The sequence below is a fragment of the Puma concolor genome, chromosome B1 (genome assembly GCF_028749965.1).
Source record: "Puma concolor isolate L17-30 chromosome B1, mPumCon1.1.hap2, whole genome shotgun sequence".
Classification (NCBI taxonomy): Eukaryota; Metazoa; Chordata; class Mammalia; order Carnivora; family Felidae; genus Puma; species Puma concolor.
The window spans coordinates 96,904,663-96,930,727 of NC_141670.1; the positions used below are offsets into that span (position 1 = coordinate 96,904,663).

The following is a 26,065-nucleotide window of genomic DNA, read 5'->3' on the forward strand; positions in this document are numbered from 1 at the left end:
ACTTGGGATGGTATAGATAAGAGGTAGTTTCCATTTTGGACAGGTTACATATGAGGTGCTCATTAACATTCCTTTATGGTCATAGAATAGATGAGATCACTTAGGGGGATTGTGCAGATAGGGAAGGAAAGAACCTGGGAGTATGACCAAGAGTGCTCTACTATATCTAAAGCTGGCCTGTCTGCTTTAACTTGTGGTATTTTTAGTTAACTGAATGAGATTTGAAACCGTACGATGAATTTCCTTTTTTAGTAGTCAGGTCTTTTGAAGCCATACAAAAAGTTGAGATCACAATCTTTGTAATTACTAACCATTTTGCCACATACTTAGGATTAAATTTTTTTTACAGAATCTTCATTTTGCCTTTTAGGTCTCGATACTATATGATGCCACAGATATGCTTTACTAATATCTTTTGTAATTGATTGGGCTTAAGATATGAGGCAGTGTGACTTAATTGAGAGAAGATTTTGATTAAAGACTGAGTGTGAACCCTGTGTTTTCATTGTCACTGCATGACCTTAGGAACATTAAATCATTTGAGTCTTAATTCCTTTACTTAGAAGATGAGAATAATAACTACTTTGCAAGCTTAAAGTAATAATAAAGTACTGTAGTAAAGTTAAGGTACAGTAGCAAACTCTCTTGGCTGATGTCCACTTAATCTTATAACACCATTAACCTGTGAACTAAATTTCTGTGCAAAGAATTCTGACCAGTGTCCAAAGCATTCTCCATGCCCTTGCTTTAATTGACTTCACTCTAGTGTTGTTATCTGTCACTTGCTTTACAAGTGTCCCTATGTTTGCTCCCAAACCAGGTTATGCCAGTTGTACTTGTATTAGAAATACATAATAAAACAGTGATACGTGACTACAAAAAAAGTTACTATTTCTTTCAAAACCGAATTGTATACTTTGGAGAATTTGCTGTTGAAATACATTTGGACAAGCAACTCTAAAAGAATAGAGGGAATACTATAACGATTTAGAGAATTCTGTATTTGGATTGCTTGCCAAGTGCCTTTGAATGCTTGAACCACATTTATGAAGCCAGAAGTGGAAATAGTTATAGATGATACATTATAGATGTGGTTTTTGTAAGAAAGACATTCAACGTTGAAACACTCCAATCAGTGTGGTCATACTTTAAAACATAGAGATCTAAAAACAAAAACAAAAAAACAAAAAAACAAAACATTTTGTATATTCTAGACTAGAGGTCCAGACAAAATCCTTATCCTTCCTTGGGCCTCAGACCTCTTAAAAATTCAGGAAATCTATGGATCCTCTTCCCAGAAAAGATAAACACACAAGATCTTGCAGATAGTTTCAGGGTGCTTGTGAACATACATATATATAGCCTGTCTGTGGACCACAGATGGAGAACCTTTGCCTTAGTTCCCACTTTCCACCCACTTTCACCTCAAATTGATGAATTTGAGACTTTATCAATGTTGATTATAATATTTTATGGAATATTTTGTGGAAAAGCACTGAATGTTTTCTTAATAGATACAGCATTTATTTGCTAAATTATTTTGTAAGATTTTACTTATACAGAAGGCAGTAAATGAATTATATTTTACAATGTATTTTCTAAATTACATTTTGTAGGCATGACTAGGATTTTCCGTCACATATTAATTATATAAGTGAACTGAAAGTAGTTAGGACACCGATGGGCTAAGCAGTTCCCAGTGTTGTAAGGAATTCCTCATTCACATACTCTTACATTAAAATTGGCAGAAGATAGGGTCACCTGGGTGGCTCAATCATTTGAGCGTCTGACTCTTGATTTCAGCTCAGGTCATGATCTGTGGGGTCAGGAGATCAAGTCCCACATCAGGTTCCACACTGAGCATGAGGCCTGCTTAAGATTCTCTCTGCCCCTCCCTCAAGCACACATGCACAGGCGCTCTCTCTAAAAAAAGAAAAAAAAATTGGTAGAGGACAATAATTTTACCTTAAATCTTGTAACATATTGTGTAATATACTAGAAATTATATAGAGAAATTGCGTACAACTTCATTTAAATTCTTTAATTAGCATAAAATATTCTTTAAGTGCCATAATGTCATACAGAAATGAAATGTCATCTGTCTCTTTACTTTCTGGCAGGCTACACTTAAATCATCCCTGATAGGTAGGAATGTTTCTGTTGTTAAAGATTTCCAATGAAGAGATTATATAGCTGTACTTGGTGAGTGTTTCAAGTGTAATACCACTGTGAAACTCTGAAGTCTTATTTTATGTTTATCCTAAATCACTAATGATATAGGGAACTTTCAATTATGTTCTCTAATGAAGAGAAAATTCTCATAGATAATACATTGAGTTAGATCATCCTCCCACATCTTTCCTTTATCCCTGCAGTGAAATATCCTGACAAAGAAATAAGGAGTTGCTGAAGACTGACAGGCAGACTCTAGGAGGTCTCAGGGGATAGAGTTGGCAAAACCACTTTTCTCTCCACCCTTTAATACCTTCTAAAATTTCAATCAGAAGTGAGATTGAAGGAAATGCATAACTGAAAAATAACCTTTTCTTAGGCACTTCGAATCCTCTGTTAGAAAGAACTAGAATATAAATAAATCTAAATAAATAAAAATAACCTTTATCTAAAAATATGTTTTGTGGTAGATTCTTCAGTAAATGTTTGTTGAACAAATAAGGAATAAAATTTTCTAACTGCCAGGTTTTCTACAGAAATTTAGCCATAAATCACATTTTTATTGATACCCTGTATGTAAAGCACTGTGGTAAATACTATGGAAACTAAAAACAATCCCCTCTTTAAACGTTTCCCATTATACTTGGGGAAGTGTGTGTGTATACATACATGTTATGTATGCTTACACATATAAATGATTTGCATAATAGAGAATTGCTAAATGTCTTGTAACATAAAAGAAGTATCAAAGCTTTAATTTGAGAAGAGAACTGTCTGGATTAAAATGAACTGAAAAGGAGGTATAGAAAGAGAAGGGGGCAAAGGTGGAATCTTAAGAGTTTAAAGGGAAATCTAAACAAAGGATACAGAAAATAACATAAACATGAGTCTAAAGGTGTTACATATATGGCTTGTATGTGAGACAGTGAGAACCTAACTGAAGTAGAAGATTCCTATTGGAGATAAGGTTGGAAAGATAGTATACAAAATTTTGGGGATTTTGAATGCCACTCTCAGGAATTGGATTATTTTGTCCAATAGCAGAAAGCCACTGGAAGTTATTATTTAAGGAAGTAAATTATAAAAGTGACTTAGAGAAATACATTCATGATGTGTGGGTTAGACATGGAAAACCACTATATTGAGTGCTTTTTGTGCAATGTGATGTACTTTGCAAAATTTTTTCACTTGATATTGAGAAGCCTGAGCATTTGGCTTTTGTAATAAATCTAAAAATTAAGTTATAAGAACTTGAGTTGTGATGCTAAGGCTCTATAAAAATGAAGAACGGATACAAGAGACATTGCAAAGGAAGAGTCTCTTTAGGGAGTCTCTTTAGGGGCAAACTAGATGTTGCATTTAAGAGAAGATAAGAAATAGAGTTGAGGTGGTTTAACGTAGGCAATGAGGGCAAGGATGTCACTGATATAAAAATTTAGTGTCAAGGGGCACCTGGGTGGTTCATTTGGTTAAGCATCCCGTCTCTTGGTTTCAGCTCAGATCACAATTTCAGTGTCATGAGTTCAAGTCCCACATTGGGCTCTGTGCTGACAGAGTGGAATCTACTTGGTATTCTCTCTCTCCCTTTCTCTCTGCCCCTTCCCTGCTCTCTCTCTCTCTTTCTGTCTTTCAAAATAAATAAATAAACTTAAAAAAAATTGTTAATTGAGTGGCAAGATGAGAAGTAGGTTTTCAGGAAAAAATCAAAAAGTTTGATATTAGGCATGTTAAATTTGAATATAACATTTTAGGGAAGAAGTCAGAAATAAAGCTATATAATGTGTTAGCTTTTTAAGTGAATTTATAAATATTTATATTCCTAGGATGTCTAGTACCCAAACTCACACATATATATTCTTTCACATATTCATTCAGCTAACATTTAGCAATTGCCTGCCATGTTGCAGTGTAGGGGAGTGGTTAAGAACACAGACCTTGGAACAAAAGGGCCCAGTTTTTGAATCCTGACTCTACAATTGGACTAGCTATATGACCTAACTTTATTTTTAAATTTCTCATTTGTTTAAATTTTATTTTATTTTATTTAACTTTATTGTTAAAATTCTCATGTGTTTAAATTTTCTCATTTGTAAAACTGGGGATCTCATAGGGTTATCAAGAAAACCAAATAAGTTAATTGAAATAAAACACCCAAAGTGCCTGGCATATAGTAAGCACTATGAAAGTGTTTGCTGTTCTTATCACCATCATCTTCACTATTACTTGCCAAGCTCTGTTGAGTACCAGATTGTAAGGATACAAAGATGAATAACAAACTTGCTCACCATCCAGTGGGGGTGATGCACAACAGAATAAGTATTTACATGGATTTAAAATAACTTAAAGTTGATGCACAACAGAATAAGTATTTACATGGATTTAAAATAACTTAAAGTTAATAATTTGATCTTTGTGGTCCTAAATTTTGTGAAAAATCACTATTTAATAGTATTTGTTAGAAATTATTACTATCATATAAATTATGTTTTTTTTATTTTTTTCAATGTTTATTTTTGAGAGAGAGAAGAGCACGAGTGGAGACTATCCTATAAATTGTCATGCGTAAGTGGTTTAGGCATCAAGTTATGCAGAAGGTGTTTTCTGAAAAGGTTTTATATAAACTGAATGTTGGCTAACTTTATAAATGGGATCACTGTATCATTTTAATCTCAGTATTACTCAAAGGTTATTTCTCATCAGCACTAATGTGCATAATTTTACCTTTAATTAATTTGGCCTAGAAGACCGGCCACGTTGGTCATTTTGCCTCTCTTTGTTATATCATGTTGAGGAGAAGCAGTAATTTTAAGCTACACAAGGTACTTTTTGCACAGTGATTTATTCTACATTATTATTACCAAAATATAGCAAAGATAAAACATTTGGGTTTGTCTGTCATAGAATCCATGATAGATACTCAGTCTTCTTCCTCATTGTCAGTGTTCTATATGGATGAAGCCACTGAGTTAGAATAAGGCATTTCCCTCTGAGTTCTATTATGGCAACAGCTATGTGTTGTTCTTGGCCCATAGTGTTCAGTAAATATTTGTGGAATTGATTTGTGGGTGACATTATTTTTTGTTCTCTCCTATGTATTTATAACAGATTGCTTGCTCAAGATTTTAACAACTATTCATTCAAATGTAGGACACCTGAGGGGCTTACCAAGTTTTTACACCATGCAGCTCATTTGGAAAAACTTTAAAGCTGAAGTTATTTTAGAAGTGTTAATTTGTTGATTTATTTAAGCAGAAGTAAGGTCAAAGATAAAAACTAGTCCTGAATTAACAGAGTATTTTAATACTCAGAAATTTATTTGGTCTTTTAAAAAAAATTGTTTTTAATGTTTTATTTTTGAGAGAGACAGAGACAGTGTGAACGGGGGAGGGACTGAGAGACCGGGAGACACAGAATCTGAAGCAGGCTCCAGGCTCCAAGCTGTCAGCACAGAGCCCAATGTGGGACTCAAACTTATGAACCATGATATCATGACCTGAGCTGAAGTCGGCCACTCAACCGACTGAGCCACCCAGGAACCCCTAAAATTATTTTTGAGACTACATTGTATCTACTTTTTTTTTGTTATGTGTATGTTTGTTTGTTTGTTTGTTTGTTTATGGAAGAGAGAGAGAGAAAACGAGTGGGGGGAGGGGCAGAAAGAATCCCAAGCAGGCTCTACTCTGTCAGCACAGAGCCCAATGCGGTGCTTGAACTCACGAACCATGAGATCATGACCTGAGCTGAAATCAAGAGTCAGACACTGAACCAACTGAGGCACCCAGGTACCCCCATTGTACCTACTTCTAAATTGAGACTCTTGAACAAAATACCTTTGGCCAAAAGTAAAACAATGCTTATATGTTGGATTAAAAACAGAAAAGAAAAAAGACAGCCAGCACAATGCATAGGATAAACACAGCTATTAAAGCATAAAGGATATGAATGTATAAAATATAGCACATATACAACCAAAACATAAATACCAATCCTGAATATACTACACTGAAATGATGTTGGAGTGATTAACATTACCTTCAATTTCCAAGAACTGAATTCCTCTAAGAAGCACTGTATATGAATCCTAAAAATGCATACTCTAGCTAAGAATCACGATAGCTTATGAGATTTTACAGTACCAAATACTGTATCTGTTTAATGTGGATATATATTCATTTTAATGCCAAATAATACCTCAAGATAATAATATTGAAGACACTTGAGCGCTTTCTGAATATACATGTGTGGGTTTTTTCCGCTTTTGGTGGTAAAATATACATAAAATTTAACATTTTAACATTTTTTTAGTTGTAATAAAATGCACATAAAATTTACCATCTTAGTCATTTTAAGGTGTACAGTTCAATAGTGTCCAGGGTATTCACATTGTTGTACAGCCAGTCTCCAGAATTCATGTGCATTTTATAAAGTAAGGAGTCCTGTAAAATATAGTCTATTAATCACAGACCTTATTTTGCACATAAGATAATTTTGTTCAAAACATGAGCATATATCTCACTAAAAAGGATTCTTTTTTATTACATTTTTGAACAATTATATTAATGGCTTTGGTTGGGGGGATGTCTCTTGATTAATAGGAGTGAGCTGAGTCGACAGAAACTTCATACCCAAGAGCTGCTTTCTCAGCTGGAAATGGCAAATGAAAAGGTAGTTGAGGTAAGATAATGACTCTCCCGGGAAGTACTTTCTGCTGCAGCTTGATACACATGTTATAGAATTTTACCTGAGCCAACTCCAAATTAATTCTACTTGGAAATGACCATACAGATGTGAGTATTCCTTGTAGAGAAATCATCCATAACCCTAAAAGTCCACATTTTATAATGTAAATAAAAGCTTTGAAAGTCAGTGATTCATCATATGTAAATGACAAAAGGTAGAGCTCTTATTTCATTTTCACCAATATAACTTGTGCAGTGTTGCAGAAAATGTGTTAAGATCCCCTTCATTTCTAAGCATGTCTAAGATTATATTTGTTAGCCCATTCCTCTTATTTTGTTTTAATCCAGCACAAAAGATATGTAGTAATTACTTTTGCCTACTGGAATACATTAAAATACTCCTTTAGATTAATGCTTTATTTTTTTTTTAATGTTTGTTTATTTTAGAGAGACAGAGAGAGCACAAACAGAGGAAGGGCAGAGAGAGAAGGAGACACAGAATCCAAAGCAGCCTCCAGGTTCTGAGCTGTCAGCACAGAGCCCAGTGCAGGGGTAGAACTCACGAGCTGTGAGATCATGACCTGAGCTGAAGTCAGCTGCTTAACCAACTAAGCCACCCAGCCACTCCTAGATTAATTAATGCTTTAGAGCTAAATGCAGCAAAAGTTCACCATTTTTCTCTTTGAATCTTTAAAAAAAAAAAGTTAACAATTCTAGATTATGATTAGAGCTTTCTAGAACTCTAGTTCTTCATTTGATGTTCTAATGTTAAATGTATTTGTTGGAATTTCATCAATAGGCTATTATGGTCTGCTGTATTTTTGTGGCCATCTATAAAAGTCACAGTGAAATAATTACTCTCAAGTTTCAAAGCATTATAAATTGATATGAGCCATTTAGGAAACAAACAATAGCCATTAAAATACTTACTGTAGTTTTTGGGGCGCCTGGGTGGCTCGGTCGGTTAAGCGTCCTACTTCAGCTCAGGTCATGATCTCACGGTCCGTGAGTTCGAGCCCTGTGTCGGGCTCTGTGCTGACCGCTCAGAGCCTGGAGCCTTTTTCAGATTCTGTGTCTCCCTCTCTCTCTGCCCCTCCCCTGTTCATGCTCTGTCTCTCTCTGTCTCAAAAATAAATAAACGTTAAAAAAAAATACTTACTGTAGTTTTTTACTTCCAGGAATCTGTACTTAAGGAAATAATTTAAAATATGAAAAAAATAAATGCAGATATTCAACACAATAATGTTAATAATATTAGAAGATCAAAAGCAACCAAAATGATCAGTTAAAAAAGAACAGTTGCATATATTATGATTTACCTAATCTAGACTGTGCCTTAACCATGGAACATGTATGGTTAAGCATGGAAAAATGCATATTATATGTAGTCTGATGATAACCTATGAAAATGATTATTAGAGATGATGGGATTTTTTTCCCCCAAGTTTTTTCTAGTGTTAATGATGTACCTTTTAAATTTAAGAGTATATATTTAAATATCTTGGTAAATTGAAACAGCCAATATGGTTCTCTTCATAAAATTTCATTTTGCTTTTGGGCACAATAAAATATATAATAAGCTCATTTTAGCAATATATTGTTATTTCAGCACTTTTTATTACTAGACATGACATTCACTGTTATCACTTATATGTTAGGGTCTGGGAACGATGTAGTTCTTCATAGAAAATGTGTTTTTCTTACTATTCCTGATTAGACTGGTATTACTCTCTCAATTTAGACAGGTGCCAGAAAACTACATAACAATTCTAGTTGTACAAAACTTTTCTTTTTTCAGGCTAGTAGGTATGGAGAGCACTAGTACATTTTTTTAATTGATAATTTCTTTGAACTTGTCTGCCTGACAGCATATTATGACAGATTTATATTCATGATGTCCGTATAGTTTCCTGAGGCAGCTCTAACAAATATTAAAACTTGATGGTTTAAAAACAGAAATGTATTGTCTCACAATTCTGAAGGCCAGAAGTACAAAATCAAGAAGTCAACAGGATGGGTTCCCTCTGAGGGTTCTGAGGAAGAATCTTCCATGCTTCTCTCTTACCTTCTGGTGGCTTCCAGAATTGCTTGGCTTGTAGATGGTGTTCTCCTTGTGTCTTCCTGCAGTCTTCCCCTTGTACATGTCCATGTACAAATTTTCCCTTTTTATGAAGATACTAGGCATATTGGATTAGGATCCACCCTAAAAACCTTAAAACCTCACTTTAATCATCAGCAAAGACCCTATTTCTTTTTTTTTTTTTTAATTTATTTTGAGAGAGAGTCCATACATGAGCAGGGGAGGGGAGAGGGGAGGGGAGAGGAAGGGGAAAGGCAGGGGAGAGGGAGAGGAGAAGGAGAGGAGAGGAGATCACCAAGCAAGCTCCATGCTCAACGTGGAGTTTTACATGGGACTCAATCTCAAAACCGTGAGATCATGACCTGAGCCAAAATCAAGAGTTGGGCACTTAACCAACTGAGCCACCCATTCCTTGAATTTTAAGTGAACTTTAAGAATGGCAATGTCTCAGGGCATCTGGGTGGCTCAGTTGGTTAAACGTTGGATTTTGGCTCAGGTCATGATCTCACAGTTCATGAGTTTGAGCCCTGCATCAAGCTCTGTGGTGACAGCTCAGAGTCTGGAGCCTGCTTGGGATTCTGTGTCTGCCTCTCTCTCTGCCTCTCCCCTGCTCGAACTCTCTCTCTCTCTTTCTCTCTCTTTCTCTCTCTCCCTCTCTCTCTCTCTCTCAAAAATAAATAAACATTTAAAAAAAGTAAAAGAATGGCAATGTCGCAGTGTCTCTAGAAGCTTGCTGTAGCATAGTAGTTACTTTTTACTTTGAGAGAGACAGTATGAATGGGGGAAGGGCAGAGAGTGGGGGGAGAGAGAGAATCCCAAGCAGGTTCTGCACTGTCAGCGCAGAGCCCAATAAGGGCTTGAACCCATGAAACTGCGAGATCGTGACCTGAGCCCAAATGGAGTCAGATGCTTAACTGACTGAGCCACCCAGGTGCCCCTGTAGCATAGTAGTTCTAAATGCACCAGCAAACAGCATCAACACCAACTAAGAACTTGGTAGGAGTACATATTCTCACAACTCATCCCATCCTACTGAAGTTTTAGTTGTGAGGCCCAACAGCCTGTGTTTTCAAACTCCAGGTGATTCTGAAGCAGTGATCTAGCTTCTCAAGGGTAATGTCATATATTGAAAGTCTTGTTCTTAACCTCTCATTCACTTTCTTTGGTAACATGTAGAGGGGGAAAAGAACAATTTAGTCAAAGTATAATTTTAAAAACTATTAATGTGGGGGCGCCTGGGTGGCGCAGTCGGTTGGGCGTCCGACTTCAGCCAGGTCACGATCTCGCGGTCCCTGAGTTCGAGCCCCGCGTCGGGCTCTGGGCTGATGGCTCAGAGCCTGGAGCCTGTTTCCGATTCTGTGTCTCCCTCTCTCTCTGCCCCTCGCCCGTTCATGCTCTCTCTCTGTCCCAAAAATAAATAAACGTTGAAAAAAAAAAAACAACTATTAATGTGGAGATCTCTCTTTGCATTTTATAAGGGGTAAAATGATATTCAGATTTTTATCCAAATCAGCCAGGAGAAGGTCAAACTTTCACTCTTCACAGATGACATGATACTTTATATGGAAAACCCAAAAGATTCCACCAAAAAACTGCTAGAATTGATTCATTAATTCAGCAAAGTTGCAGGACATAAAATCAACTCACAGAAATCGGTTGCATTCCTATACACCAACAATGAAGCGACAGAAAGAGAGATCAAGGAATCGATCCGATTTACAGTTGCACCAAAAACCATAAAATACCTAGGAATAAATCTAACCAAAGAGGTGAAAAATCTATACACTGAAAACTATGGAAAGCTTATGAAAGAAATTGAGGAAGATACAAAAAAATGGAAGAAGATTCCATGCTCCTGGATAGGAAGAACAAATATTTTTAAAATGTCGATACTACCCAAAGCAATCTACATATTCAATGCAATCCCTATCAAAATAACACCAGCATTCTTCACAGAGCTAGAACAAACAATCCTAAAATTTGTATGCAACCAGAAAAGACCCCGAATAGCCAAAGCAATCTTGAAAAAGAAAACCGGGGCGCCTGGGTGGCTCAGTCGGTTAGACGTCCGACTTCAGCCCAGGTCACGATCTCGCGGTCCGTGAGTTCGAGCCCCGCGTCGGGCTCTGGGCTGACGGCTCAGAGCCTGGAGCCTACTTCTGATTCTGTGTCTCCCTCTCTCTCTCTGCCCCACCCCCATTCATGCTCTGTCTCTCTCTGTCTCAAAAATAAATAAATGTTAAAAAAAAATTAAAAAAAAAAAAGAAAAAGAAAAAGAAAACCAAAGTAGGAGGCATCACAATCCCAGACTTCAAGCTATACTACAAAGCTGTAATCATCAAGGTACTGGCACAAGAACAGACACTCAGATCAATGGAATAGAATAGAGAACCCAGAAATGGACCCACAAACATATGGCCAACTAATCTTCAACAAAGCGGGAAAGGATATCCAATAGAATAAAGACAGTCTGTTCAGCAACTAGTGCTGGGAAAACTGGACAGCGATATGCAGAAGAATGAACCTGGACCACTTTATTACACCATACACAAAAATAAACTCAAAATGGATGAAAGACCTCAATGTAAGACAGGAAGCCATCAAAATCCTCGAGGAGAAAGCAGGCAAAAACCTCTTTGATCTTGTCCACAGCAACTTCTTATTCAACATGTCTCTGGAGGCAAGGGAAACAAAAGCAAAAATGAACTGGGACCTCATCAAAATAAAAAGCTTCTGCACAGCAAAGGAAACAATCAGCAAAACTAAAAGGCAACCAACAGAATGGGAGAAAATATTTGCAAATGACATATCAGAGAAAGGGTTAGTATCCAAAATCTATAAAGAACTTATCAAACTCAACACCCAAAAAAATAATCCAATGAAGAAATGGGCAAAAGACACAAATAGACACTTCTCCAAAGAAGACATCCAGATGGCCAACTGACACATGAAAAAGTGCTCAACATCACTCATCATCAGGGAAATACAAATCAAAACCACAATGAGATGCCACCTTATACCTGTCAGAATGGCTAACATCAACAACTCAGGCAACAACAGATGTTGGCGAGGATGAGGAGAAAGAGGATCTCTTTTTCATTGTTGGTGGGAATGCAAGCTGGTGCAGCCACTCTGGAAAACAGTATGGAGGTTCCTCAAAATAAAAATAGAACTACTCTTCAACTCAGCAATTGCACTATTAGGCATTTATCCAAGGGATACAGGGATGCTGTTTCGAAGGAACACATGCACCCCCATGTTTATAGCAGCACTATCAACAATAGCCAAAGTATGGAAAGAGCCCAAATGTCCATCGATGGATGAATGGATAAAGAACAAGTGGTATATGTATACAATGGAGTATTACTCGGCAATGGAAAAGAATGAACTCATGCCATTTGCAACTATGTGGATGGAACTGGAGGGTATTATGCTAAGTGAAATTAGTCAGAAAAAGACAAAAATCATATGATTTCACTCATATGAGGACTTTAAGAGACAAAACAGATGAACATAAGGGAAGGGAAACAAAAATAATATGAAAACGGGGATAAAACAGAAGAGACTCATAAATATGGGGAACAAACTGAGGGTTACTAGAGGGGGTGTGGGAGGGGGGATGGGCTAAATGGGTAAGGGGCACTTAGGAATCTACTCCTGAAATCATTGTTGCACTATATGCTAAGTAACTTGGATATAAATTTTAAAAAATAAAAAATGATATTCAGATTTTGTATTGATAATTCCATAAAACCTTTCAATGTCACATACGGATTTTTAACTTGTTTACTTTATATTTCCCCTTAACAGAATGAAAAACTAATTCTAGAGCATCAAGAAAAAGCCAACAGACTTCAAAGGCGTCTAAGTCAGGCAGAACAGAGGGCGGCTTCAGCTTCCCAGCAGGTAGGGAGCTTCCTCATTATCCCTGGTTAGTAAATAGTCTGAGTAGATCAAAGATAAGTAAAGTTCCTCAAAAGCTCCCAGAGAACTAGTAGTTTTATTTTTACTTGATTACACTGTTTAAAATTAGTCTTTTTAATGTTTGAGATTGAAATAATAAACTTTAAAAACAGAAATAAACATGGTCTCCTAAACTGACACCAAAATCTAGACCTCTGCTGCCAGATTGGTAGCCACTAGGCCTAAGCAGCTGTTTTAATTTAATTATTAAAATTAAAAAAATTACAATTTGAAAACCTCATTAACACTGGCTGGATTTCAGATGCTCCTATGTAACTATGGTTCTCATATTGGACAGCATAAATAGAACTCAATGATCACAAAAAGTTCTCTTGGACAGCACTGTTCTAGAATTTTGTTCTAAGCATGTATCACTGACAGATTTGTAAGTAGAAAACATCACTTTGAGTGTAATGCTTCAAACTGCAGCAACTTTGTTTTTATTGTAGTTTTAAATGGAAAATTTTACTTGGCCTATAGGTTACCTTCATTTAATGTGCATTTGTATATAACCATATAAATCTAAAATACTGTCTGAAAGTTATCCATTGGGAAATAGACTAGAAATGCAGAACATCAATAAAATACAAAGGGGTAATTACTCATAATTTATGCACATCATATAAAGGAAATGCACCATTTGTTCTAAAGTAGGATCAATAGTACCTCCTATTAGGAACAATGTGAGATCATTTAGTGATTATAAAGATAGGCTGGAAACCGTTTAGATAGATAGATGGATAGATATAGATAGGCAGAGAAACCAAGTTACTACATTATTAATTACATTTGTTTATAAAAACTGTTTCAATCAGGGGTGCCTGGGTGGCTCAGTCAGTTAAGCGTCCGACTTCAGCTCAGGTTTGATCTCATGGTTTGTGAGTTCGAGCCCCACATTGGGCTCTGTGCTGACAGCTCGGAGCCTGAAGCCTGCTTCGGATTCTGTGTCTCCCTCTCTCTGTTCCTCCCCGACTGACTGACTCTCTCTCTCTCTCTCTCTCTCTCTCTCAAAAATAAAGATTAAAAAAAATTTTTTAAACTGTTTCAATCAAAATTAATATTATGTACAGATATTACAGCATTTCATAATAGTAAAGCAGCTCTAAATACTCATTGAATTCAGTTTATGTATGTGATATTTGTAGATTTTTTTTTTAATCTACTTCTGATTTGAACATGGCATGGCATTTAAGAAAATGCAGTAATTTGCCCTTCTGTTCTCCTCCCTCTCGAAAGTAATTAGAGGGGCGCCTGGGTGGCTCAGTCAGTTAAGCGTCTGACTTCGGCTCAGGTCATGATCTCACAGTTCGTGAGTTCGAGCCCCGCGTCGGGCTCTGTGCTGACAGCTCAGAGCCTGGAGCCTGCTTCACATTCTGTGTCTCCCTCTCTCTCTGCCCCTTCCCTGCTCATGCTCTGTCTCTCTCTGTCTCAAAAATAAATAAACATTAAAAAAAAAAAAGTAATTAGAGCTTTACCAAATAAACTTATGAACTTACGAATGAATGTAGTAAGTTATTAATCATTCAAGAAACCATTGTTTTGGGTGTCCCGGGCAGTAACTTAAGAGTGGATGTTTTAGTGTCAGGCAAATAGCCTGGTGCCATTAAGTAGCCATGTGATTTGGGACAATTTCAACTTTTCTAAGCCTCAGTTTCTTCATGTTTGATGTAGTGTAATAACACCTCCCTTACAGAGTTATTGAAAGATCGAAAAGATTAACACATATAAACACTTAGTATAATCATTAAGTGGTAAGTATTTAGTTATATAAGAAATTAAATTTCTATATCACAGTCCTTAAATCTTCAAGTTTACCTTTTTTAAAGAATATGGTAAAGAAAATGCCTACTTAAAATTAACTACCTTAAGTTCTATAGTAAAAAGAATACAGTTACAGAACCTTAACTGGATAATCCAGTTTGGCAGCTAGTTTAGTCTCCCTCCTGACAGAATTAAACCCAAACAGTACAACACTGATTTTTCTTCTGTGATTTAAACTCTCTAATGACAGACATTTCACCATTCTCTTTATGAGATTTTTTTTAATGTTATGTCAGTAACCACTTTACAGTTTTTTTCCTTAAGCTTTTCTCCTTCCATCCCATTTTCATTTGGAGATGAAAAGTAATCATTGAGCATTCTCCCCATCCACAGAAAGGAATTTATACCCTTGAATTAATTTTTGTTCTGTTTTAAATGAGTTCAAGTTATAAACTTCCTTTCTTTAGACATATTCGGCTTTTTAAATCTTTATCTTTGCTTTCTCTGGATTCTAATTTTCCCAGTTTCCCCTAAAAACTGGAAACTGCAATTAGAAAGACTACCCTGCTAAGGGCCTGATATTTAATGAAAGAAAGGAGTTGAAGAATTACTATTTCCTCTACTGTGTACATCATACTTACCAGTGCAGCCCAACGTCATGCACAAGCCCTGCATTGTACTGAACCCTCCATGTTCTAAATGTGCTATTCTGATGAACTTTTTCTGTACATTCTTCATCCATCTTTGGACTGTGGTTATATGTTCTAAATGTATCAGTCTAAACTAATGAAAGCCCTACTGTGTTCTCTTGACCATAAAATCAGCGTGGTGAAGCCTTTCTAAGCAAGAACACAAAACCTAAAAACTATGAAAAGAAATTAATAAATGTGAACCATGTAAAATTTCAAATATCTGCATTTTAAAAAACCATAGTCAATGAAAAATTGAGAAAAATATCTGCAATACATGTGACAAAAGCAGTATCTTTTATATAAAGAGTGACTAAGTCAACAAAAAGTACAATGTACAACAAAGAAAACATATTTGCAGAAAAGGGAAGACAGATGGCTTTTAAACATCTAAAAAGATACTCATCCTCATTCATAAGACAAATACAGGATTAAACCATAATTGCATACCATTTTTCACCATTTCATGATCATGTCAGATCATGAAGTTTGTTAATACATTAAGCTGGCACTTCTGTACATCACTGATATAAATGTGTATTGGTGCAGTCTCTTTGGAGCCCAGTTTGGCAGTATCTCTCAAAAATTGTAATGTATATATAACCTTTGACCCAGTCGTTCTATGAGTTTATTCTGCCCGTGGTGTACTTGCACCTTGGCAAGTCTGCAAGGAAACATGTAAAAATAGTAATTGCAACATTGCCTATAATTTTAATAGAGTCAAAGCCATCTAAATGCCCATCAATAGAAAGCCAGTTAAATTATGGAGTATCCATACCAGGAAAAGTTTGCCACTGTTAAGAAGAATAAAGTAGATCTCACACGGAGCTATTTGTAAGGTAGATCATTTAGAAGGAAAAAAAAAAAAGATAAAACGTATATATAGCCCTTTATCATTTTTTTAAATAAAAAGGCGTGAGGAAATACATCCATCTATTCTCATTTAGAATGTATTTCTAGGGGCGCCTGGGTGGCGCAGTCGGTTAAGCGTCCGACTTCAGCCAGGTCACGATCTCGCGGTCCGTGAGTTCGAGCCCCGCGTCGGGCTCTGGGCTGATGGCTCAGAGCCTGGAACCTGTTTCCGATTCTGTGTCTCCCTCTCTCTCTGCCCCTCCCCCGTTCATGCTCTGTCTCTCTCTGTCCCAAAAATAAATAAACGGGGGGGGGGGAAGAATGTATTTCTAGAAATAGAAAACGGAAGTAGTGGTTGTATCTGGTAAGAGGGCTATAGAATGAAGGACAGCAGTAAGAAGACTTTTTTATGATGTATGTACTCTTTTGTACTGTTAGATATCTTTCCAGGTGTGTATAATGTCAACTCCAGTTGATATTTAAAGACTATTTTCCTATTAGACCTTTCTTACTATGATTTATCATCCTCTCATTACCAACCTTGTATTGTGCTGGCTCACACTTAGTTTGTATTTTACCCACTTTTCTAATTAGCTTTTACGTAGATATTTTTCATTCATCTGTGAAATATGTTTTGGAATTCTAAGTACTGTATATCATTCTGAGCTATGGAATGCTGTATTTGACATGCATATCTCTAGTGTAATACAGGTATTTTAAAGACTCAAGAGTAAAATAGAAAGGAACACAAAAAATGACCTCTTCCAGGACCCCTTCCAGTCAGATTATTTGCAATAATTGTAAGTTGTGATGCATTATACTTTGTATTAGTGTAAGATTTTCCATAGAAAAAGTAACTACTTACTGATTGTCTATTTTAATTGCAGCTCAGTGTGATTACAGTGCAGAGAAGAAAAGCAGCCTCCATGATGAATCTGGAAAATATTTAAAAATATTCATAGTTCACTCTCAGAACTTTAGAATTGGGAAAACTGTTCGACTAGAAGTGTATTGAAATGGTAAAAACCCATAGAGAATGGTTAAGGCTTGTGTCGTTTTGCAGAAGCATTTTCCATTCTGTTTTGAGGGCTATGGAAAACAGAACAATGACAGCTTCCTGTAAGTAAAGAAAATATAACCGTATATTGAGCTTCAGTGGAGAATAAAGCCAGCTGAGAAGAATTCATTGCCTTCATCAACGTGTCTATTTTTTAATTCTCCCTTCCTTCCTTTGGAAAAGCATAATAATTTTTAAGCTATACTAATCATGAGAAAGACAATGCTAGAATTTTAATATTTCAGGTTCCATGATTTGAGAATTTTACACCTAATTGTTACTAACTCACTTTTTAAGTTCCCAAGTATCCATTTTATTATAAACTCATAAATGTAATAAATTATGCACTTTCTAAAATGATGCAGTCATGTATTTTAATGTATAATTGTAGTGATTCATTTTTAATTTACACGATTTCCAGTTTTTATCAAATATTTGTATTTAAGAATTTGGGAGGTTTTGTTTTTGTTTTGCTATTACTCAAAGCAGTACTAACAATAAATTCTGAGAATGCATGGGCATTGAATATTGCAGTATAGTTGATTTTCATAGGTCTAGTTGATTTTCATAGGTCCATGTAGTTACCTATTCTCTGCTTCTGGTTTGAACTTGGTACACCCTGCTTTCTGGTGATTACAGCACATGAGTTTGCATCTGGTTAACAAGTTAGGAAACTGCTGCAGTAGTCCAGATAAAGGATAATGAATTAAGTTTGAAGTGACATGAAAACATTCATGTGTAAATATTCACCCAGGCAGCCAGAAGCTTAGGACTGGCTCTAACAAACAGATAGAAATGGGGTCTTTGGCATGGTGCTGAGAATTGAAGCACCATGGGGTGTAGGAGCTTCCTTGGGACTTTATGGGATGTGGCTACCTCTTTCCGTCCATTTCTTTTGCTCTAGCTCTGATGGTGGCCTTCTTTTACTTCTGTCAACACATCATCCTTCCTCCCCACAGGATTTCTGTGTATACTTTGCCATCTGCACATTCTTCAGATCACTACTCAAATATCCCTGCCTCAGAGCCTTCCAGCCTCCAGACTAGATTAGGTCCCCTTGTACTTCTCGTAATAGTGTGCTGTATTTTTGATTCATAGCACTTGGGAAAATTTGTAATTAACTTTTTGAAATTTTTTAATATCCACTCCAACAGTCCGCAAACTCCTTGAGAGCAGGATTCATGTCTGCTCCCCTTCATTGTACCCTTAGTACTCAGCATAGTAGTTTCTGGCACACGCAGGGTATTCAATAACTGTTCAAATTCTGAAAAATAATTTTTAAGGACAGGACCTTAGAAGATATCTTCATTTGTTGAATGAGCTCAGGGAGAGGAGTCATTGAAGGAGATTAAATAGGAACAATGAGAGGGCTATAACCAAGAGAATCCAGTATGATTCTCTAAAGAAAACTAAAGGAGGGCCAGGACTAAAGGAGGGGACAAGTGGTTGCTAGTGTCAAATTCGGTGGCGATATGAAATAGTACAAGTATGATAGTTAAATGATAATTAGGCACTTAGCTTATTTTCATTTTCTAGGAATTTTTCATTTGATTCTCTAATGTGAATTCCTTCCTGTGTCACTCACAGAGTAATTTCCATGTTAAGAGTTATGTTCATATTCATGTTTATAGAATATAAAATTTATTCTTAAAAACTTTTAATTAAAGAAGATGTTAGAATTATACAAGAAAGATGAGACTGTAGGAGGAAGCACTTCAGAAATGAACATTATAGACAAATGGAATCTGATTATCATCCTTTCTCAAAAAGAAAATCGAACTTCCCAGACTCAGTTCCTCAAGGTAATCTTTCAGTGTAAGCACTTTCTCCAAACTTTGGCCATGGGCACCTACTCTTTACCTTTTAAAATCGATAACCGTCTCTCCAGTTGGATCTCCTTGAATACTTAGATATTCTCCAAGTAAAGGATAGGCTACTAGTCAGACAATAGGCCTTTCTTACCTCTGCTGAATTCGAACAGACTTGAGCTAGGTTTACCAACAGAACTGAACATGCGTGGTTATTTTTCTTTCAGAAAAGTTTGTTAGCTAATGATTTCAATGTAAAAATGTAGTGGAATTTTTGACATTTCTCATATTGGTCAGTCAGTCTTGCCTTCATTTACAGAGACATTATCATTTTTCTGTGAACTGTATTTTAGGCGATAGGGGAAATGAATAGGAAAGAGTGAAAAGAAATGATGTAAATCTGAAATTAAGGACAACACAGCTAGTTCATTTTATTTATTCATATTTCTTTATTTGTGTCTCCCTGAAGAAGAAAAGAGATATGATTACCTCTTCTTCCTTTTGTATACAAATATGCAAATTGGGGCAGCCAACAATCTTCTAATTTCTCCTCTGGTATGAGCACTGTAACTACCCCAAATATGGGAGAACATTAGCAACAATTCAGCCATTCGTTTATTCAGCAAATATGAATATTTCATAGCTACACAGTCTGCCAAGCCAACTCGCAGACAAATCAAGGAAGAATGAAAAAATACTTTAAACATTTTAGTATAAATTCTGTTCTTTAACCATAATGTATTTCATCAGTTTTTCCAGAATAGCAAATCTGTAATGGGCTTTTTTACAAACATTTTAATCAAAAATAATGATTAGGTTTTCTTAGTTTATTTAAAAATGTATATATACATATAGATATGTGCACAGTGAGGGGACAGACACTGAAATACCCCACTGTGATGTATGAAATCTGTCCCTCACCAGCCCTTAAAACATGTACAAATATGTGCCTTTCGAGCAGTGTTAACATTCTTAGTATTTATATAGAAACTAAACAAATATGTATATACTTAAAAAAAAAACATAGGATGGGAAGGCATCTTTAAGGTATTTTTTTTTTACAACACTGGCACCTACCCAGCTACCGAGAAAACAATCTACACTGAGTAAGTGGTTTTGTAGCCCAAGGGTTCACCACAAAACATGCACATGTGCCCCACATTCCGGTAGACACCCCCATGTACTAGCTCTAACACCACTCTCATTTCTTCCATTCAAGTATATTGGAATGTAAGCATGTGAGAATAACATTATGGAGCTAACTTTGTATTTTCTCTAGTTTCTTTCTAAATATACATTCTTAAAGTTCACTGCTTTATTTTTAGAGAACAGATTAGTGCTGTTACCCTGCACCTCTGTCTAAATGCACTGGGGCTGGAGGGGGTGGGGGTACTCTCCCTTGAGATGGGCCAGTCTACTTTCCAACAGTCTGACCATTAGTCTGACCTTCCTTACCTTACCTTAATGTGCCTTCCTGCCTTAGTTCTACTTTGTGCAACAGAGTAAGTCTAAACCATCTTACAAGTGGCAGGTCTTCAGCCTTTTGAAAATAATCTTCATGTTCTGCCTGCACGTAAGTAAACATCCCCATTTCCTCAGAGGAGTTGGTTTTGAGTCCTTTTGCCAGCCACCCACTGGTCTCTGAAAGTGCTCTGATTTTCACATATGCTTCTTCATTCATTCAGTAAATATTTATTGAGCACCTACTTTTTACACTAGGCATGCTTGGGATTTATCAGTCTTATGCCCAGAACCAAAAATTATATTCAAGGTGTAAAAAAACTACTCCCTTGTTCTGAATCATGACTGAGAGAGAGGTGGGAGAAGCGTGATACCTACCTAAGTGTGGGGGAAAAACATGTATTAGAACCTCCAGGGGATGGATGTGGTTCAAACCACATGCCCTTCCCCTTTTCCCAACCCCCAAAATAGTCTGACATGGTCTCTTATGGAAACATGCTTTGAGAGTTATTATAGTGATTCTTGGATATGTACCTGTAATTTCTCATTAGTATTTAGAATGAGAAAAAAATTATTCTACAATGTGTACTTCCATTAATGCCACTTAAAATCACGTTAGCTTTTTTGGAATTTGAATTTCAGTGTTGGAAGTGTTGAGCATATTGTTAACTAAAATCTTCACGTCTTTTCCAAAGGTTTCGTTGCTGAGCTAAATCTTTGCTCCAGAAGCCAGACTGGTCGTTCATCCCTTTTAAATTTTATTATGTCATGACAGTGTGCTGAGGTCATTTTAGCTCCAATTCTGTCATCCAGTTTGTTACCTGTAAGCATAGGGACCATGTCTGCTTTATTTTTAGTGCTATGTTTCTTGCACCCATGACAACTTTCTATTTACGATGATGCCATCTATAGGTTTGGTAAACATACCACCCATATTTTCATGAAAATCATGAAAAAAAAAAAAGAACTAGACAGATGTGAGTGCAGTTGGTGTCTTAGAACACACCAGCTCCCAGCTCCCATAATGTATAATTAATCAGGATCATGGGGCCTGGTTATTCAGCCCATTTTTAATCTGGCCTGTTTGCTGCTTCTTCACCATCACAAAAACATCAAGAAATACCCACTCTTCTGTCCAGAGAAAGTTTGTTTATACTACAACTGTCATACTTCCCAGACCTCATCCAGTAATCCTATCCAAGAAGAAAATTTATTCCGATAGATTTCTTTTTAGTAAATCCATGTAGCTGCCTAGTAATCACTATTTTTTTAATGTTCATTTAAAACCCTTGAAGCCTTTAATATGGCATCATGGAACTTTTCGTTCAATATTTTCATCCTATTTTCAAAGAATAAAATCAGAGCAAAATATGTATACAAAGTCTGTTCGCACTTAGATTTGTAAATATTAAAAATGTGATACTAGTACCTCCTTTCATATAAACGGTAGGGGGATAAAAGAGAATGAGAAAAGTTTTGTTTCTACAAATAACCGAAAGAATACATTGGGGAATCTTTCCCTGGATCTACAATAATCATGATGATCTGTATGAATAATGTCTATTTATTGAGCACCTATCATATGTAAGACATTGTGCTGGCATTTTGCATTTATTACCTTATATAATTCAACAGACTTGCTAGTTAGGTATTACTCCCTTTCCAAAGGTATCATAAAAGGTAAGTAACTTGCTTCAACTAGTCCTAAGTACTCAGAGTGAGTAAATGCCTTTCAAACATCACGTTTTAAAATATCATGCTTGTTTTGACACAGGAAATCATACAGTATGACATCAACCACTTTACAATTGCTAAACAATTTAACATATTTAAGCCTTTTTGGTAGATATACTTTTTTTGGTGAAATGGTTATCACCCATTAAAGAAAAATGAAAACCTTCAAAAGAGGTAGCTAGCCCACTAATTATATAACTTCCCTTGCTTAGGTCTCTATCTATTTTCCACCAAAGTTACTGGACTTTTTTTAGCCAGTTTCAAGTTTTGAAAAAATTACAAAATCCCACCAGATATGAAGGTGCTTTTCCTAAGAAATTTTCTATGTAATGCACGTAATCTGACAATCTTTTGAAGGTTTCCAGATGTAATGAGTGGTAACAATTTCACCCCCAAAAAAGTGTCATGTCTACCAAGTTGCTACCAAAAAATCTTAAATTGTTTAGCAGTTATAAAGTGATTGATACAGTCTTGCATGCCTTCCTGTGTCAAAACAAGAGCATGGGATTTTAAGTTTATTTGAGAGAGACACAGTGTGTGTGGGAGGGGCAAAGAGCAGGGAGAGAATCCCAAGTAGTGGGCATACAGCCAGATGAGGGGCTCGAACTCACAATGATCACATGTGAGATCATGACCTGAGTTGAAATCAAGATGTGGTTGCTTAACCGACTAAGCCACCCAGGTGCCCTAAGCATGGTATTTTAAAGCGTGATGTTTGAAAGGTATTTACTCACTTTGAGTAAGTACTTGGGAATAGTTGAAGCAAAGATATGATCACAGAGATTTAATACGAAAAAGAGAAGCTCAAACAATTCAAACAGTAAAGTTGGAACAGAGCCATAATTAGGAAGAAAAGAAGGAAAGTGCCCTTTGAGGCTGCTACGTGGTGGGGAAGGGAAACACCAGAGAAAAAATTTGCTTCATAAATTGTATCATACTGGTAATAATCCTGAAATTAGAACCATCAGCCAGATTAGTGGATAAAATAACCACAATTAGCCCATAATTATAAATACACTATTTCAAACAGCCATATGTAAGCCAAGGAAGAGTGAGAATATCAGGATACACTAGTGATCCATTAGGAATGACTTTGCTATTAGGAATGACTTCACTATTTAATTTGGCATTGCTTGATTTATTCATTTCTGCATTTGATCTTTGCCAAAAGACTGAGAAGGACTTATTTCTAAAAAATAACCAGATTTTACTGTACTTTATATCACAAAATTACCGATTGCAAAGTTTTGCATAGAATCAGTTTGAAAAGTCTTAAGACATTAGTCTTAATTCCAGATTCATCATCAAGAAACTATGTAACTTTAAATAATTCTCTTTAAGTTTCCAAGCAGTGTGTTAGGACACAGAATTAAGTTTCTGATAGCAATGTTATTTTCTTTGATCCTATATGCATAGATTTTACCTGTAAATATGTTTGTGTTACATAAATGTACACGTATGAAGCAAAACTAATTCCATTCGATTCAGGAACTGACCACAAGCCTACTGTTGCTCGTCCTCCATTAGGTTATGTGCAGGTATTCATCTAGCACATGAACATAATGTTTTAGGCCAAGATTATTTTACTTTATAGAAACTCATTGAACCAAAGTTCACATATATAATCCTCAGTGAACTCAAGAACACACGAACTACTTGATGTGAACTATTTTTATATTCTGAGAGACAGTAGAGCCCAAGGAGCTGAGTTGTAGTCTGGCTGGGATTAAGTCCCAGCTCTACCACCAACTGACCTTGAGCAAATTGTGCCCCTGTTTCCTCATCTGTCAATTAGATAATAGTGCCTACCTCACATGTTGTGAGCAAAGTAATATGCATAAAATACAGACCAGTCAGTGTCAGCCATTTGATAAATGCTTTGTAATTACCTGCAGAAGTCTGAAGGGTCCACTGAAGGCTATGTGGAATGACAGCATCAGTTTTTATTGCAGGTTACCACTGTGTAAATGGCATTATCAAGGCTGTAGCTAGTTGGGGGGAGGGATTAATTTCAGCAAGACTGGAGTCAAGGAAACCAGCTAAGAGGCTGCTGCAATAATCCGGGCAAGAAATGATGAGACTTAAACTATACGGCAGGTGGTGGTGGGATTGAGAGAAGTGAAAAATTAACTGCTGCATATGCATCTGGTGACCCGGATCACCATTTGGCTGTGGGAGTTGACGGAAGGACTCACAAAGGACTCCCACGTTTCAGGCTTGGATGACATTCTCTAAGGCAGGATAGGGAAAAGGAGGCATTCCAAAATCTCAAGTGCCTGCATGCATCCAAGAGGAAATGCCCAGGAAGCAGTCCATTGGAACTCAGGAAGAGCTGGATTGCAGAGACCTCAAACTCGGCAGCAAAGAGAATAGTTGAAGTCAAGGAAGTTGATGACAGGTTTGCTTTTTTCCTCTTTTTCAATGACCAGGCAGTTGAAGCTCTTCTACCCCAGACTAGAACACATCACCTAATGCAGTTCTGAGCATTAAAAGGAAATCACACTGAAGAGTTCAACCCTGAAGTTAACTGCAAAGTTTGCTGCAGATGGCTGATGTTTCAAAGGTAGAATCTGTTTTCTAAGTGATCTGGGTAAAAACATAAGCACAAGTCCCTGGTGCCACATTTCCCATCATGTATCACAGAATTGCCAGTGATAGGCCCTTCCTTTGGCTCCTGGGGACTTAATTTCCCTGGGGAACTATTGTGGTTATTCAACTTTAAGACCTTGCAGGAAGAACAACAGTTATTTCTCTCTGGGGTCTTACTCAGAGCAAGCAACATGGAAGTAAATAGTCACTAAGGAGGAACAAGAAGAAATAAACAAGCTTTTAGCCAAATGTATGAACAATTCACATTTTTAAAAATGGCCAAAATTTTACAATAACTATAAATTAGGGACAGTGACACGACCCTGTCATGGCTCATAATCTAGAAGAGAATGCAGACTATAAACCCATACCAGCTTTGCTGTTCCCAGTATGAAGGAAAGTATATCTATATGCTGATTTCTGCATGTAGTGGTTAAATACTATTTCAGGCAGGGAGAACACCAAACCAGAAATGAGAACTAGGGTCTAGGCCCAGTTCTGCCAATACCTAATGCTGTATGTAATCTTGGACCTACCTTCTATGTAGGATGCAGAGGGTAGCTCTTCTTGGTCCTAGTGTTCCAGAATTCTGCAATCAAAAGAAAGCATTTAATGAAACTACTCTTTGAAAAATCATTCTTGAGGGACCTTAAAGTCTTCCTGTCATTCAGAAATAACTTTTTTTTTTTTTTTTTTTACCTCAGAAGGCTCACCAAGTAACATGTTGGAGAATTCAAAGCCTTGTTCTTACTATAGTCTATCATTTAGTAAATGCCTACTGCTTTATGAGATGCTTTTTATGCACTTGCCTTAAATATCACAATAACCCCAGGAGAGGTAGTGGGATGTTATCCTTTTTTACAGAAGGGAAGATCGAGGCTTATGCAGGGTAGGTGACTTGGCAGAGGTCACGTGTCTGATAAGCCCAGGTCTCTCTGATCCTATAGTCTAAGTTGCTTCACCAACAGTTTCAGATCAAAAACTGTATTCTGAAAAGAACTCCAGGTGAGAAAGACCAAAAATCAAACTATTATCATTTTTCATTGTCTCACCATCAGAGTTGAGCCAAACAGCAGCCCTGTGGACCTGTGCTCTGGTGAGAAAGACCAAAAATCAAAACTATTATCATTTTTCATTGTCTCACCATCAGAGTTGAGCCAAACAGCAGCCCTGTGGACCTGTGCTCTTCCATAATCTTGTTGCCCGCTATGGTTCTTACT

The 26,065-nt window shown here is 36.6% G+C and overlaps 1 protein-coding gene and 2 long non-coding RNA genes across 5 annotated transcripts in view; 1 reads left to right on the plus strand and 2 right to left on the minus strand.

The window, feature by feature from the left end:
* The window catches only part of SCLT1 (sodium channel and clathrin linker 1), a 217,658-nt gene extending 200,045 nt beyond the window's left edge, over nucleotides 1-17,613 (plus strand). For 2 of the 3 annotated variants that reach the window (XM_086704243.1, XM_086704244.1), the window contains 3 exons: nucleotides 6,768-6,846; nucleotides 12,742-12,837; nucleotides 17,084-17,613. In XM_086704243.1, coding sequence (XP_086560369.1) covers nucleotides 6,768-6,846; nucleotides 12,742-12,837; nucleotides 17,084-17,146 — 238 coding nt within the window. In that variant the 3' untranslated portion in view covers nucleotides 17,147-17,613. Of the gene's footprint in view, nucleotides 1-6,767; nucleotides 6,847-12,741; nucleotides 12,838-17,083 lie in introns of those variants that run through there. The other variant, XR_015250225.1, reaches the window with a different exon arrangement.
* Nucleotides 1,457-6,774, minus strand: LOC147581766 (uncharacterized). Its single transcript, XR_015250226.1, has 2 exons — nucleotides 6,505-6,774; nucleotides 1,457-1,923 (listed from the first exon to the last, which is right to left on the minus strand). It is a non-coding gene; the product is annotated as an uncharacterized LOC147581766 (long non-coding RNA).
* On the minus strand, nucleotides 12,339-25,933 carry LOC147581767 (uncharacterized). Its single transcript, XR_015250227.1, has 2 exons — nucleotides 25,382-25,933; nucleotides 12,339-17,131 (listed from the first exon to the last, which is right to left on the minus strand). It is a non-coding gene; the product is annotated as an uncharacterized LOC147581767 (long non-coding RNA).
* Between the last annotated feature and the right edge of the window lie 132 nt (nucleotides 25,934-26,065).